General features: G+C 42.1%; 1 protein-coding gene and 1 pseudogene across 3 annotated transcripts; one reads left to right on the top strand and one right to left on the bottom strand.

The window, feature by feature from the left end:
- Positions 1-15,138, bottom strand: part of LOC113015543 (neural cell adhesion molecule 2-like) — a 298,755-nt pseudogene that overhangs the window by 114,276 nt on the left and 169,341 nt on the right.
- On the top strand, positions 12,773-14,470 carry LOC113019689 (nuclear factor 7, brain-like). Of its 3 annotated transcripts, none has more exons than XM_026163495.1 (2): positions 12,773-14,157; positions 14,287-14,356. In XM_026163495.1, exons 1-2 carry the CDS (start codon positions 12,788-12,790, stop codon positions 14,354-14,356), a joined length of 1,440 nt encoding a protein of 479 aa, XP_026019280.1. In that variant the 5' UTR covers positions 12,773-12,787. The 3 variants fall into 3 exon arrangements, with proteins under 3 accessions (XP_026019280.1, XP_026019281.1, XP_026019279.1); XM_026163494.1 differs by lacking the exon at positions 14,287-14,356 and adding an exon at positions 14,442-14,470 and having other exon boundaries at positions 12,788-14,138; XM_026163496.1 differs by lacking the exon at positions 14,287-14,356 and having other exon boundaries at positions 12,773-14,199.

The raw sequence follows: 15,138 nt of genomic DNA, 5'->3' as shown, positions 1-15,138 counted from the left end.
ACTTGATATTTTACCCCAAATATAAAATTTAACATGCATATTATATAGAGATTGAAAATGTGACGTCATTCACGGGTAGAACCGCAAAGGATTCTGGGAACTCGTGGCAAGAGGTACTAGCGCACACAGACTTTCAATTGAAATCAGTTATACAGCGATAAAAAGAAACACAAAAATGTCAAGAAGCTGTTGTATTATTAACTGCAATAGCCGGTCGCATGACAGCCACGGGAAGCCGACGGGTAAAGAGATCGGTTGTTATCGGATTACGTCGTTGAAGAGAAATTGTTCGAGCCATGTTTCCGAAGTAACAAAGACGCGACTGGATTGCAGCCATTCAAAGACCAATTATAACGTCCCAGAACCCTCCAGCTCACAGGTTAGTCTGCTCCAAGCATTTCCACAAAGGTCAGTGTTTTGTAGTAATTAATACGTCATTTTTCATAACATAATTGGTGATATAGGTTACAAGCAAGTCTGGCGCTGAACAGAAATTGTCGCGCTATGCTCCTTTATTTATTGTGCATAAATAGTGAATTGTCCTGACACAATATTGCGTTTCGCTTCTGTTATTATGGTACACTGACAAAAACACATACTTTTATTCACAGGATAAAACGGGTTTTTTTGTATCACTAATTGCCCAGTATGATTACAGCATACAGTATTATTGTCACTGCTACATTTCTGTGATGCTACCAGAAATTATTTCCACTACTAATTAATTACCGTTGAGCTCAAAGGTTATATTAATAAACGGTTAACGAATGTGTATTTATGACGACGATTTGTGAGACTGGTAAACTTATGATACGTACGATGGTCTTTACTTTCTACACGGTGCATTTCAAGGTCCTGCACCCATCCGTCGGTAAACTGTACCTGGGCTTGTTGCAGTGACCGGAGGTTACTAAATTTCATGAGTGTATGCACTCACTCCAAGAACCGTATAATTATAAATATGCATATAAATACGCTACGATGAGATAGCTGACTTCATCTAACTAGCAAATGTTGTCCAGGCTACGTTGGTGATGCAGTTTTTTTTTAATGTGTATGATATTTTTGTCATGCGATTTTAAAGCCGGTCCTACAACCGCATCCAAGAATAACATGCAGCTTATCTCAGAACTGTCGGTGAAAATTATTATTGGAGCTAAGTTTAATTGAGCTGCATTTTAAAGAGGTGCAATTTCACAATTTGTGTATATTTTCTAAGTTCACTATTTTGTCATGTGTTGAGAAAAACACAGATTTAAAAATTACATGGTCTAATATTTACATTTAGCATAACTGCAACATTATTTTTTCATTTTTTTTAAAGACTCGAAAGGACTTGAAATTCAAAGTTTCAGACTTGTGACTTGACTCGGACTTTTACACCAGTGACTTGAGACTCGACTCTGACTTGCCTGACATTACTTGAGACTTGACTTGAGACTTGAGGATAAAGACTTGAGACTTACTTGAGACTTGCAAAACAATGACTTGGTCCCACCTCTGCTCTGATCACATCACTCAGACCAGCTGCTTTCTACAAAGTCTCATCAGCAACATCTTTAGAAACAAACATCAACAACCAGGAAGCAGCTTCACCTCTGATCACACACACACTCAACTCTACTCACTCACCTGGAGGAACAACAACACTCAGGTTGGTGCTGATGATTAGAGTCATAGGTCCTCCCACTCACTGGACAACACGACACTCGTATGATCCAGCATCATTAATCGTCACATCCTTCAGAATCAAAAGACACGTCTCCATCCTTCATCTGTCTGTCCTGCAGATCCACACGGTTCTTAAAAGATGGATGCTGGTCATCTGGAACAAAGTGACCGTCCCGGTAAACAAGCACATATTCATCTCTCAGGTCAGCTCTGCTCCACTCTAAAATAATGATGTTGTTGTTTGCAGTTCGACATGTCAGAGTGACGTCCTGTCCAGACTCAGCTGTGATGGTTTTCTGGTCTGAAAGAGGAAACAACACAGAGCAGAGAGGTTAAAGGTCAAAGTACAATTGTTCACTTCTACAGCAGCCAATCAGAAACACACAATAAAAGATTGTCTTCTATTATTAGATGATGATCTTTGATTGTGTTTCTTCTTGTGTCCTTTCAGGCGTCACCACAGCGAGTCTTCTCCTCCTCCTCACCTGATCCCGAGCATCTTCATCAGGGCTGATTTGTGACAGAAGGACAGCAGCAAGAGTGAAAGGGAAGGTTTGAAGATGGCAGTGAGCTGCTGTCTGTTTGCTTTGGAGACTCTGACACAAAGACAGGAGGCCGAGCTGAACATGTTCAGATTTTCATTGAGAGCAGAATGGACGAGATTATGAACGAGTTCATCAGAGGGAAGCTCAGGCTGAGACGTTTGGAGACAAAGTTCATGAGCAAAGACTGAGACGGATGAAAAACATCATCTGAAAAACAAATCTTTGGTTTTAGAATCTGTTAGTTTGATAAAATGTTGTTGATGGACGAGTTCATTGAGACTCTGGATGTCTGTCAGACTGAGTCACTGCTTTTTATTGTAACAGCTGTACTGATGCTCCTGAATCTGGCCTCTGACACAAACCTCCAAACAGTAAGAATGAAAAAAGAATAAAACTATTAAAACTCTTCAAGCAATAAATAATCAAACCTGAAAAAGAAGAAAATCATCTGGAAACTAAACTGAACTAAACACAAAAAGTCCAAATGGAATAAAAACTCAAACTAATGAGAAAAAACTACAATAACTCTGTTCCACAAACAACAACATGTGCTGATAATAAGTGAACAACATGTGTGAGAGAAAGCAGCCTCTCATTATAAGACACTGTGAGTCTCTGCATGCTGCCTTTATGGAGCTACAGCTGTTTGTATACACTGAACAAGAAGCTTTGTAGCTGCATCCTGACTCCTGACACTACAACACATCACACTGACACACACATTACACTTCTTTGTGTCTGTGCTGCAAACTGCACCAACACACAGACTCCACCCAGCTTTGTGTCGATCGCAACACTGAATGAGTAACAAACTACTTCTTAGAGAAATATAATCAGCATGTAAACCAGACTGAGACTCTTTATCTCAGAAATAAACTCAGTTTAGTTTCTATCAGTTAAATCTCACCTGCAGAGACGAACAGGACAAACATCAAAGTGGAGCAGAGTGACGCAGTTACAGCAGACATGTCCGTGTTCTCTGTTTCTGCTGATCTGACTCTTAGTTTGTCCTAAATGTTTGAGTCTGTTGGTGTTTTCACTCAATAACTGAACCTGAGTTTAAACCTGAACACATCAGATTACATTTAAGGTTTAAATAAAGTTAAAGCTGCGGCTCAAACTCTTCCGTGTCTTTGAGGACGTGGCGTTAGAGTGACGTTTGGTAGGTTAGACTGAGGATGAGCAGAAATGAGTGCGTCGTAACAAACGAAGTGTCAAAGTTTTAGTGTTCAGTTGTTGAACGATCTCCACAGAACAAAATCAGAACCTCTCATGTGTCGTCATGTAGGAACAGTTTGTGTTTCAGTCGCTGAAGCAGAAGAACGTTTTGTTTCTGACGGCAGTTTGATTCTTGTTTCATCGTCACAAACAGAAAAACTGAAACAATATGAAAATAAGTCTCAGGGAAATATTTTTACTAAACAGCCAAAACTTCCTGTTTTATCTCAGAGTTAAATCTCACCTGCAGAGACGAACAGGACAAACATCAAAGTGGAGCAGAGCGACGCAGTTACAGCAGACATGTCCGTGTTCTCTGTTTCTGCTGATCTGACTCTTAGTTTGTTCTAAATGTCTGAGTCTGTTGGTGTTTTCACTCAATAACTGAACCTGAGCTTAAACCTGAACACATCAGATCAGATTTAAGGTTTAAATAAATCTGAATGTCCCTGAGGGTTAGAGCTGATCTGTTGTTCAGCTGCTCGTTTAAACTCAACACTTTGAAGATGCTTTGAAAGTCTGATATGTTCGACCAATATAATTTGAATTTTCTACCAATGATCTTTCAGGCTTTTCATGGTTAACATCCACTGAAAATGAAATTATATTTTAAATTTAGTTTCACTCGCTTTTGGAGTTTCGGTTTAAATATTTTTGTGGGTTGATGTTAACCAAACGTTAACCAAGAAAACTGAAACGTTTTACCTAAAAAACTGAAAATCTCTGTTCTTTATGGAGAACAAGTGAGTCCTACTTCCTGTGTCTAGTTTTACTTCGTCTGTCTCGTCCTCTGTGATTGGCCCATGAAGGTTATAGTTTCAGATGGTGATGAGTAGATGACACATGGAGTGTGTGGCACATTCACTTTGCTGTGTTGACACTGTGTTGGTGTGACACTGAAGGGCGATTGATTAATAATTGCCAACAACCTGGATAAAGAGTGTGAGACTAAACTTGGGTGATTCATTCTGACAGCTCTGTACTGTACTGTGTTACACGAGCGCTGATGGCTCACGTCTGCTTGTAGATCAGCTGATCACAGCCTGGAAACAGCTGGAGGTCACAAAACAAATGATTCCAACTTATTTCTTTATCCCTGCTGCACTCAGTCGTAGAGTTCCTCTACCTGCCACATCCACTTTAAACCCAGACTACCTTTTACTGAGTACTACGGTAGGACCTGAGTACTTTTCAGAGCCTGTAGTTTTCACTTTTACTTCTGTAAAGAAGTTTAATGAGTACTTCAGCTATTACCGGAGTATTTGTACAGCTTGAGTATCTGTACTTCTTAACTACAGATTTTTTTTTTTTACTTTTGTCCCTCTGAAAGTGTCTGATTATCAGTAATTATCTATTATTTACTGAATAATATGTAGAATATAAAGCAGAAGCTGTGGATGACTTACTGTAGTCAGGAGTTCAGGAGAATCCTCAGAGTTTCTGCTCCTCATCATGATGGAAACATGAAAACATGTTGATGCTCTTTGAGCTGGAATCAGTCCAAAGCAGCCGTGAGTGTGAACCAACAGACATCCTTATAATAACTCTGACACGAATCCTGATAGAAATCCTGCTCACTGACCTCTCTAACTGTAACTCTGTCACTGACACATCTGCCAACATCTGTTCCTGTAACAGCTCAGAGGAGTTCAGCACTTTCTGATTATTATCAGAAAAATCAGAACAGGAGGAGCGTTTTTGTAAATGTGGCTGAAAGCGGCGAGGCAAGTTTATTTATATAAGTTCATTTATATAGCACAATTCAACAACAAGGTGATTCAAAGTGCTTTACAGAGACATTAAAAAACAAAAACAATAAAAAGCATGATTTAAAAAAACTGTAGATAAAATCAGAACAATAGATAAAATCAGTAGTTAAAATATAAGTTTTGAAATTTAAGCTTAAAAGTGTGGATTTGGTGCTTTATTCAAATGCAGCTGAGAACAGGTGAGTCTTCAACCTGGATTTAAATAAACTGAGTGTTTCAGCTGATCTGAGGCTTTCTGGGAGTTTGTTCCAGATATAAGGAGCATAAAAGCTGAATGCAGCTTCTCCGTGTCTGGTTCTGACTCTGGGAACTGATAAAAACTGGATCCAGATGACCTGAGGGATCTGGAAGGTTCATACTGGGTCAGGAGGTCATTGATGTATATGTGTATGGGAGACTGTGCATTGTGGCAACATCTGTTCCTTTGGAGGGTCTTCTCAAAAACTGGGCAGATACTAAGGAGAAACCACATCAGCCCATCCAAGCTGAGGCAGCTGATTTTTCTGAATGTCGACCTGCACTGAGGACAAACTGTTTGGCTGCTGAGTTTGGTTCTGTTCTGTGGATTTGTTTACAGTGGGGCTTTTTGTGTTGAATTAAACGTAAAGGTTTGAGTAAAATATTAAACAACAGTAAGAATGCCTGCTTTTGTAACAGAACAAAAACACAGAATTAGGCAATTATAAGGCTTTTCATAAAAACACTACATGCAAAAGGGTTTGTCAGCACACAAAGCATTCACATTTGCCAAGTAAAGCTAAAGTATGAGGCTACAGAGGATAATAACTTAAGAGACATTTGGGAGCCACAAGACGTGCAAGATAATCCAGAGCTTAGATCTAAATAAGGAAGTCTTAACTCAGTAATGGAGAATATCCTCACACATTAAGAAGCACCGAGGGAGGGAAGTCCTTCATTACTCTGTCAGTCAGGCAGGTGATCAGTGAAGAACAGCACAGAATCTATGTACCTGCATGTTCAGCTCAATTTGTGGATGCAATAAGAAGTAAAGTGAGAGTGATCAGCTTACCAGTGACTGTGATATTAACCAGGTTACTGATGGCACCATTACTGGACTCACACCAGTAAACTCCGGTGTCGTGAGGCACCAGCGTACTGATTGAACATGATTGATCACGTTGCTGTTGTCCCCGCCCATCTCCACACTCAGCCCTCTGCAGTTTGCTTGTGTTTCTCCTCACAGTCCAATCAGAAAAGCTTTGGTCCTCCTCACAGATTACAGTCACAACATCTCCCTCAGAGACATCAGAGCTGTGAGGAAGAGGAGAGGTTAGATATCACTCACGACTGAACTTCTGGGACCGCTCCGCCCCCTGGTGGCCTGATTTGATAGTGAAAAATTATTTTCTACCAGGCTGATGTAATAAAGCTGTGGAATCAGGACTGAGGTTTCGGGCATTTCCCCTCGGCTATTTGCAAGTAAGAAGAGCAAACATCTGAAGAGGCACAAGCTCCAACATTTTAGTAATATGAAGAACAACTTTGTTGCCTGACCAGCACGTTGTGGCCTGCAGCCTTCATAGGTTTAAGGTTTAAAAACATTTTTAGGATTATTTGGTTCAGTGGAAACTACTGCTACTGACAGTGAAAACATTTGCAGACCTTTTCAGAGGATGAGCATTTGTTCGAGGGTCCACTCTCTGCCCTGAGCCTGGTTCTGCCGGAGGTTTCTTCCTGTTAAAAGGGAGTTTTTCCTTCCCACTGTTGCCAAAGTGCTTGCTCATAGGGGGTCATATGATTGTTGGGTTTTTCTCTGTATCTATGAAGCGCCTTGAGGCAACTTTTGTTTTGATTTGGCGCTATATAAATAAAATTGAATTGAATTGAATTCTGCCAGCTCTTCATTTCTGTGTATGCACAGGATTCTCTCCCTTTCCTCTCCTTTCACTGGTGGGTGAGAGGAAGTGGGCAAATTCTACAAATGTCATTTAAAGATTAAACGACTCACTACATGTTAGCTAGATAACACACATGTCTTAAAGATATAAAGACCTGGATGGCCGCTAACTTTCTGCTTCTAAATTCAGATAAAACTGAGGTTATTGTACTCGGCCCTGAAAATCTTAGTAATATCGTATCTAAGCAGATTCTTACTCTGACATTGTTGGGGATCACTCCTGAATTTACTTAAGCCTTAGAAAAGTAAAGTAGCCTAACAAAGTAGCTAAAATCGTGGACGTACAGCATTTGGACAGAGAGAGTGATATTAATTTTCTTTGCAAACAAACAAGAATCTTCAGGGTGCAATGTGTGCTGGGCAGCAGCCAGGAGCGAGGTCTCTGGTGAACCAATCCCTCGCTACAGATTCTAGCGAAGGGACGAGGCGTGTCACATCTCTGGTGGGGATGGAGCCTCAGTGCTTCTTTTAATATCTCTGAGCTTTCCCAATCACAACTATCTCTACTGAACTTTGGCTCCGTCTAAACAGTTCTTTGAATTACTTACTAAAACAATATATGACAGTAATGAGAAAGTGGCCACTTTCATGAGTAAATCATGTAAGCCTTATAAGATTTACTTATATGTAGTCTATGTTGTGATTCTACTGGTGTTACTGGTTCTGCTGGTGAGACGATGTGTTCACAGGAAACTTGAAGGTTTGTACATATTCATTCTTATTCATCGTGGTATTTTGTTTCCATTCTGTCATCATAATTTGGTCCATTTAGATTCTTAAATCATAAAAGTGTTTACTTTAACTCATTTCAGCAGATGGAGAAGATGACATCACCAGTGACATCACATACAGTGTTGTGAAAGCATCAAATCCTCAACAACCTCCAGTCAAAGAAACCAGAGATGGAGGTTTGTGTGTTCACCCAGGTGTCATCCACATACCTGAACCAATGACTTGGTGGTGTTTCAGGGTAGGATAGCAAAGCCCTCTTTCCCACGTCTTCCATATACAAGTTGCCCACAGTTGGTGAAACTGGGGAGCCCACGGCACACCCACGTTCCTGCCTGTAGAACTGACCCTTGCATGTGAAACAGGTGGAATTAAGACACAGTTTCAAAAGCAAGCACACCTGGTCCAACAGCCTTGTCTTGTTCTAACTGCTTCAGACAGTCTGTCACCCTCGTCCTGTGACCACTTCCTGGGTCTCTTTCAGTCTTCAAATATAAAGTTTTTACAGCTTATAGATTTTAAGTTCTGCTCCAATCATTTGGGTAAAGATAATAAACACTTTGATGGCCAATAAGTGAAAGTGAAAACGTGATAAACCAATAATATAATTAATAAATAATAAATAATTATATTTTTTGATAAGTGAAGTTCACTGAACTGAAAGGAAAATTTGGTTTGATGATGGTTGACATGTTTTCCAAATAGAAGTTTTTCCTCTAGTGAGGAGATGCAGGTGCAGCAGAGCATTGCTGGAAGAAATGATCCCAAGGGTGGAATCTCCTGAGAAATCTTCAGAGACACAGCGAGAAGTAGGGACCATAGCTGACAGCCCAGGCAGGGGTTGAGGTCAAAGGTCATGCTGTTTGGGGATCTACTGGTCATCATGAGAAGATTCTGGAACCACAGCAATGACCATAAAGCTGCACTGGATGGAGAGCTGTGCCACGGGGCTTTCCAGAGGTAATCACGAGGAGATCGTGGACAACAGATGGAGATCTGAAGGATGAGGGGAGCGTTCCAAGCTCCAATCGACAGTGCAGAGAGGAAGTTCAAGGATGGCATCATGACTCTGTGAACAGAAAGCAGAAGCTATGGTGGTGACGGGGAATGACTGACAGCAGTTTCCTATGAACATCACCTAATGCTGTGTCACTGTGCTATGCATGCTTTGACACTCTGAAGAGGGTCTTCCTTTGTGTCATTGTTGTTGTCATTTGCATCATGAACAAGACTGCTGAAGTGACTCAACAGGTGGGGTTACAACAGCAGTAAAATCATTGAATCCAATACCCTTTCCAAAAAAGGTTTTCTGCAGGGACGAAAGGACAATAGAGGAGTCATAAGTATCCCCCCACAGGAAGAATGCATGAAATGAGGTGATGAGGGTTGATAGAGGCCATAAAACAGGAGTGCTGACAAAGGCCTGCAGCCTTGAAGATAACTGAAAGCCACATTGACAAACAGCAAAACTAACTGGTGTGTTTGTTATACCCATGTCTGCATACATTTGGACTCTGGTCATATGGACAGTGATAGAAACAACTGGAAGAGACATTTATGAAGCTCTGAGGAACTCAAACCACTCTGCATGTGTGATTTACACACCTGGAGGAGATGCACCACAAAGCTGGAACGATTTTGCAAATGTTAATTTCTATGTTTGACTGTTAACATTCATTTGCTTACTTGGAGGGTGTCAATGGAAAATTGTATTTAGTAGTCAGTATAATCTTTTAGTGATATAAGTTTGCATATGGTAGAATGCTGCATGTAATCATTTGTGTGTAGAAGTATATAGTTGGTGGCATATTGAAAGAATGTCTCATCCTAGGAGGTCTGTAACATTCTAGGGTGTTCACCCCCACATCCTAGGAGCATGAGAGAGGTCGTACCTTGTCTTATTGTTTTATGGTAGGATTAACGTAGCTATGTCTGTTTTAGTCTAAGTGCCTTTTGGTTTGATGAACTGCTGGACTTTGAGACCAGCAGGTTTAGGGAAGATCTTATGGGGCCACACTCTGACCCCCCCCCCCCCCCCCCCCCCCCCCCACACACACACACACACACACACACCCAATGAAGTATAAAATAAAGACCGGGGCAGTTTCTCAGGCGCGAGTCTCTCAGTCCGGAGGCTGCCCTTGCTTGCAAGAAATTCTGTGTGTTTCTCTTCTCTGAGTCTTTGCTGAAGAAGTATTTTAGAATATATTCCTTAACAGAGAGAACGATGCTCGTCACAGTTCTCTCCCTCATGCACGAGCAACACAAAGAGCTCTGGTGACTTGCGTCTTGTTTTTGCCATTGTAGTAGAATTGTCTTGGCGTTCCAGCAATAGGTCTGTGCTAGATGAACGTATCAGCAACCTTCAAACACGTGTGGAGAATTCATTATTTCTTTGACAGATTCTTTAGTAAATAACAGAAAAAAGAAAGTAAGAGAAAAATCACCTGCACAAGTGCCGAGGTAGGTCTCCCTGCAGGATTGGTTTTCCTTTCACCAGGAGCAGCGCTGGGCTGTTTAAATCACGGACAAACAGGATCCTACAGTTGTTTATGTTTTTAAACCCATTTTGCACAGAGAGGCATTTTTTGGAAAATGCATTGATAGTAATGTTGAATATTATTACACATCAAAAAAAACAACTACAGTAAAATAATCACATCGTGACGCCTCTGCCTTTCTAAATGGAGGGACAGTAACTGTGTGTGTATGTAAGCGTGTAAAACCTGAAGATGGTAAAATTAACAGTATTTTGTCTCTATCTGCCATTCTGCTATTCATCTCAACAATAACGTGGCGCACAGCGTGGCGTGAAAATAGCCACATGCAATGGAGCAAAATATGGGTGTGTGTGGTTGGAGGATGTGTTCATGCGCACAAAGGGGGGGTGGAAATTTTTCTTGTAAAACAAAGGGGGGCCTAGCAAAACAAGTTTGGGAACCACTGGTTTAAACGATGTTAGGACAGAAATATTAGCTTCTGTCATGACTGATGAAGTTACTGGTTAATAAAGTTTCCAGTAAAGTGTTTAATCGCAGCCACAGATTGACTCTAAATATCCAGTTTTTCTTCAGTGCATCTGTAATAAATATGTGCAAGTTTCAGTGCTTCGTTTAAACTGTATGATACTTATACTGACCCAGGGTCAGTGTAAAATACAATCCTAGCTGTGTGAACAAAGCCTGGCTCCTTTAATCCTGCATGACAAACCTCAGGATGCAGGTTATTATTACTCTTTCCTGCTGGCACACCTGTCACACCTGAGAGTCAGCTAGAAACTTACAGTGACGTGGACATCATGCAAAGACTGCCAGACTCTGTAATACTGCAAATGATCAGTGACTCAGGTTAACAAAAAAGAAAGTAAGAGGAAATTTAATTCTATAAAACGTGAAAAATTCCACACACATGTAACTCACCACTGTGTGAAGATCACAGGGGAGAAATCGTTTCTCTGAGTCAGAGATGAGTGTCAGTAACACAGAAGTTGTCATGGTCCCCGCACCTCTCCAGCTGACAGCAGTCAGGCGCTTTGTTTTGTTTATTCTCCTCTCTCGCCTCTGCTCTCCCTTTCTCTCTCGTCCTCTCCCACTCTCTCTTTCTCCTGCCGGGGCGGAGCTCAGTGTGGGCTCCTGCTCCTGGCCCACGCACCTGGAGATGATCAGCACACCTGCCGCTGATTATGAGAATTGGAGTCCTACTTAAGATGGCGAGTCTGCTCTACTCGTCGCTGGATCGTTGAGCCGTCAGCGTCGGTCGTCCTGCACTCTGCAAAGTTTGTTCGTGTCTGAACCAGGAGACTAACTGTTTCTCTGTCTGTGTATAGATTTCCCCTGGACCTGTTTTCCCTGTGCACGGTGACTGAGCGTGAGCAAGAGTGATGGAGGAAAGAAGAGGAGCTGTGTGTGGTTGCGAGGGCTGTATGGAAATCTCCCCTCCCTGGACTCCTGCCCCTTTCACTCCCGGACCCTGGAACCCTTTTTCCCAGACACCGTTGTGTGTGTGTGTGTGTGTGTGTGTGTGTGTGTGTGTGTGTGTGTGTGTGTCACCGTGGAGAACACTGTAAATAAATTCACTTTTGATTTGAAGAAACTTGTGGTCTGCGCCTGAGTCCGCTCCACTAATCGTGACAGAAGTAAAACTCAGTGTCATGCAGTGACTTTTACACAACCAGATCAGATGAACCAGCTCACACTAAAACATTTTGCTGCACTCTTTACACTTATTTCTTTTCTTTCTGCTTTCTGAGAGAAAAGCTCTTTATCAGTAACTTTTACAGCTTCTGGCAGGTTAATGTCTGAACTTTGGAGTGAAACACACCCTTAGTTACAGGAAATAACACCACTGTCTGTAACTAAGTGAATCCACCTTAACACCACCTGTGTGTGTGTGACTGCATTACACTCCCACTGCTGGGAACCTGAACAAGAACCAGAACAAAGTCTAAAATAGAAGCTGACAAACAGCTGCACCACCGAGTGACACTTTGTTTTATAAACTTCACAACAGGTTTCATGTTGTGACCTGTGGAGGTGAAAAGACACAAAACCTCTTTTACAGCTTTTGAGCTGCAGGCAGGATTGAAACACACCTTAGTTAAAAGTCAAACAGCAACATTTGTCTCCTCCCCTCACGTCACTCAAATGTGACAAACCAGGAAACAGGAAGTTCTTCATCCTCAGTAAAGAGAGACGCACAGACGATCAGACTGAGCTCAGACCAAACTAGCAGCTTCCTCTGAGTGAGTCCAGCTACAGGAGAGAAAAGTGGAAAACTCCAACACTGCTGCTTCAAGCTGCTGACGCTCCACACACTGAATGTGAGTTTGAGCAAAAACACGACTCAAAGGATGTTTCAGTGAAGGTGGTAGAGGAGGGAGGGGAGCCAGGACTGACTGTACTTCCTGTCTGCTGTTTTCAGCTTCACTCACAGACTCAATGGCTTCCAGATCAGAGGAGGATCTCTGCTGTCCGGTCTGTCAGGAGGTCTTCAGAGATCCTGTTATTCTGTCATGTAGCCACAGCTTCTGTAAAGACTGTCTGAAGAGATGGTGGAGAGAGAGACCAACACACGAGTGTCCAGTTTGTAACAGAAGATCTTCAAGGAATGATCCACCTTTAAATCTGGCTTTAAAGAACCTGTGTGAGTCGTTCTTACAGGAGAGAGATCAGAGAGCTTCAGAGGCTCTCTGCAGTCTGCACTCTGAGAAACTCAAACTCTTCTGTCTGGACCATCAGCAGCCAGTGTGTGTCGTCTGCAGAGACTCAGAAAAACACACCAATCACAGAGTCAGACCCATCAATGAAGCTGCACAACAATACAAGAAGGAACTTCAGGAAACTCTGGAGCCCTTAAAGAAGAAGTTAAAGGTTTGTGAAGAAGTTCAAGTGAAGTTTGATCAAACAGCAGAACACATTAAGGTCCAGGCCCGACACACAGAGAGGCAGATTAAGGAGCAGTTTAAGAAGCTTCAGCAGTTTCTAGCAGAGGAAGAGGAGGCCAGGCTGGCTGCACTGAGGGAGGAAGAGGAGCAGAAGAGTGGGGTGATGAAGGAGAAGATGGAGGCTCTGAGCAGAGAGATAGCAGCTCTTTCAGACACAGTCAGAGCCACAGAGGAGGAGCTGAGAGCTGAAGACGTCTCATTCCTGCACAACTACAAGGCTGCAGTGGAAAGAGTCCAGCGCTGCCCCCTGCTGGATGATCCACAGCTGCCCTCAGGAGCTCTGATAGACCAGGCCAAACACCTGGGCAACCTGACCTTCAACATCTGGAACAACATGAAGGACATGGTCTCCTACACTCCTCTCATTCTGGACCCAAACACTGCTCATCCAAAACTCATCCTGTCTGAAGATCTGACCAGTGTGAGACGAGGAGGAGAGAAGCAGCAGCTTCCTGATAATCCAGAGAGGATTGATTATTACAGCTCTGTCCTGGGCTCTGAGGGCTTTAACTCAGGGACTCACAGCTGGGATGTTGAAGTTGGAGACAGTACAGTGTGGGAACTGGGGGTGTTGGCAGAGTCTGTGCAGAGGAAGGGACGCATAAAGTCTGGATTATGGACAATATTATTCTATGAAGATAAATACTCAGCACACTCACCATCAGCTCCTGTCACTGCTCTCTCAGTCCAGCAGAAGCTCCAGAGGATCAGAGTGAATCTGGACTGGAACAGAGGAAAGCTGTCGTTCTCTGATCCTGATACTAACACACACATACACACCTTCACACACACTTTCACTCACAGGTTGTTTCCATACATTCAAACTGTTGATAAAGTGAAGGTGTGTCCGTTGAAGGTGTCAGTGTCAGTGCAGCAGATGAGTTGAGGATGATGATGTTTCTAATGTTGTTTCCTGTCAGTGAGTTGAAGCTGTTAAACTGCAGCTGTCCTCCTGCTGCCTCGTTGTTCCAAAGCTCTTTGTTTCTCTTTTAGTTTCACTGTTTCTTTCTGTTTCTGCTGTCCACCTTTTCACATGGAAAATCATTTCACTGTTTCTCACTGAATGACTCCCCAAACTAGATTTGAAATTCTATCAAGTTTCTAATCATTACAAGTGATTCATGTTTCTATTTGATGTGTAAATGGAGATGATTTAGTTTGCTGGGATATGGACTGACATGTGTTGAATGGGAGGAGCAGTTTGTTGTTGTCTTCTTGTCTGTTTATGACAACAATAAATATGTTGTTGAAACAATGATTCATGTTTAACTCCATATATGAAATGTTTCTGATCTTTGAATTCTGTTTGATTAAAGACTTTCTTCATGACACAAATGAGATTTCAGTGTATTAATAGAACTAAATAAGCTCAGAGTTGAAAGGCTGGAGTATTATGTACGTGCTTCACTGTCAGGATCTTCAGGGGGATTCAAAGGGAAACATCAAACTGCTGTAATGAGATAAACTAGTTGGGCTGAACACACTTATCTGTAGTTTGTCTCCATCCAGGATCATCAGAATATAATGAACATGTGTGAAGAGCCACAAAATGCTGCTGCCCTCTCAGCATGATGAGCTCCAGCCTTTGTTAGCAGGACAACAGGAAACATGAGACAACTTTCAGAGACAGTAACCAACTGTGGCCACAAGATGGCAGCAGCTGATCTGAGATCCTTTATTGGACAGAAGGACTCTGCTCTGTGACGTCATCAGAGAGACGGCCTTCACTCTGATAGATCTGACGTCATGTCTGCACTGCGATGATGAAAGCTGATAAACACATTGTTATTGATCCATGAAATCACCTCTGTCCTCTCAAGTGTAGCTGTTTACAGAGCTGAAGAA

Source organism: Astatotilapia calliptera, chromosome 3, assembly GCF_900246225.1.
Source record: "Astatotilapia calliptera chromosome 3, fAstCal1.2, whole genome shotgun sequence".
NCBI lineage: Eukaryota > Metazoa > Chordata > Actinopteri > Cichliformes > Cichlidae > Astatotilapia > Astatotilapia calliptera.
The sequence above is the reverse complement of the archived record's forward strand: the minus strand, read 5'-3'. Positions and strand labels throughout refer to the sequence as shown.

What these genes read in the sequence shown, in the direction of transcription:
- LOC113019689 (XM_026163495.1), top strand. Translation starts at nt 12,788, where the DNA reads ATGGCTTCCAGATCAGAGGAGGATCTCTGCTGTCCGGTCTGTCAGGAG. An exon ending in TGTCCGTTGAAGGTGTCAGT is followed by an intron (nt 14,158 to 14,286) that starts GTCAGTGCAGCA and finishes TTTCTCTTTTAG; the next exon opens with TTTCACTGTTTCTTTCTGTT.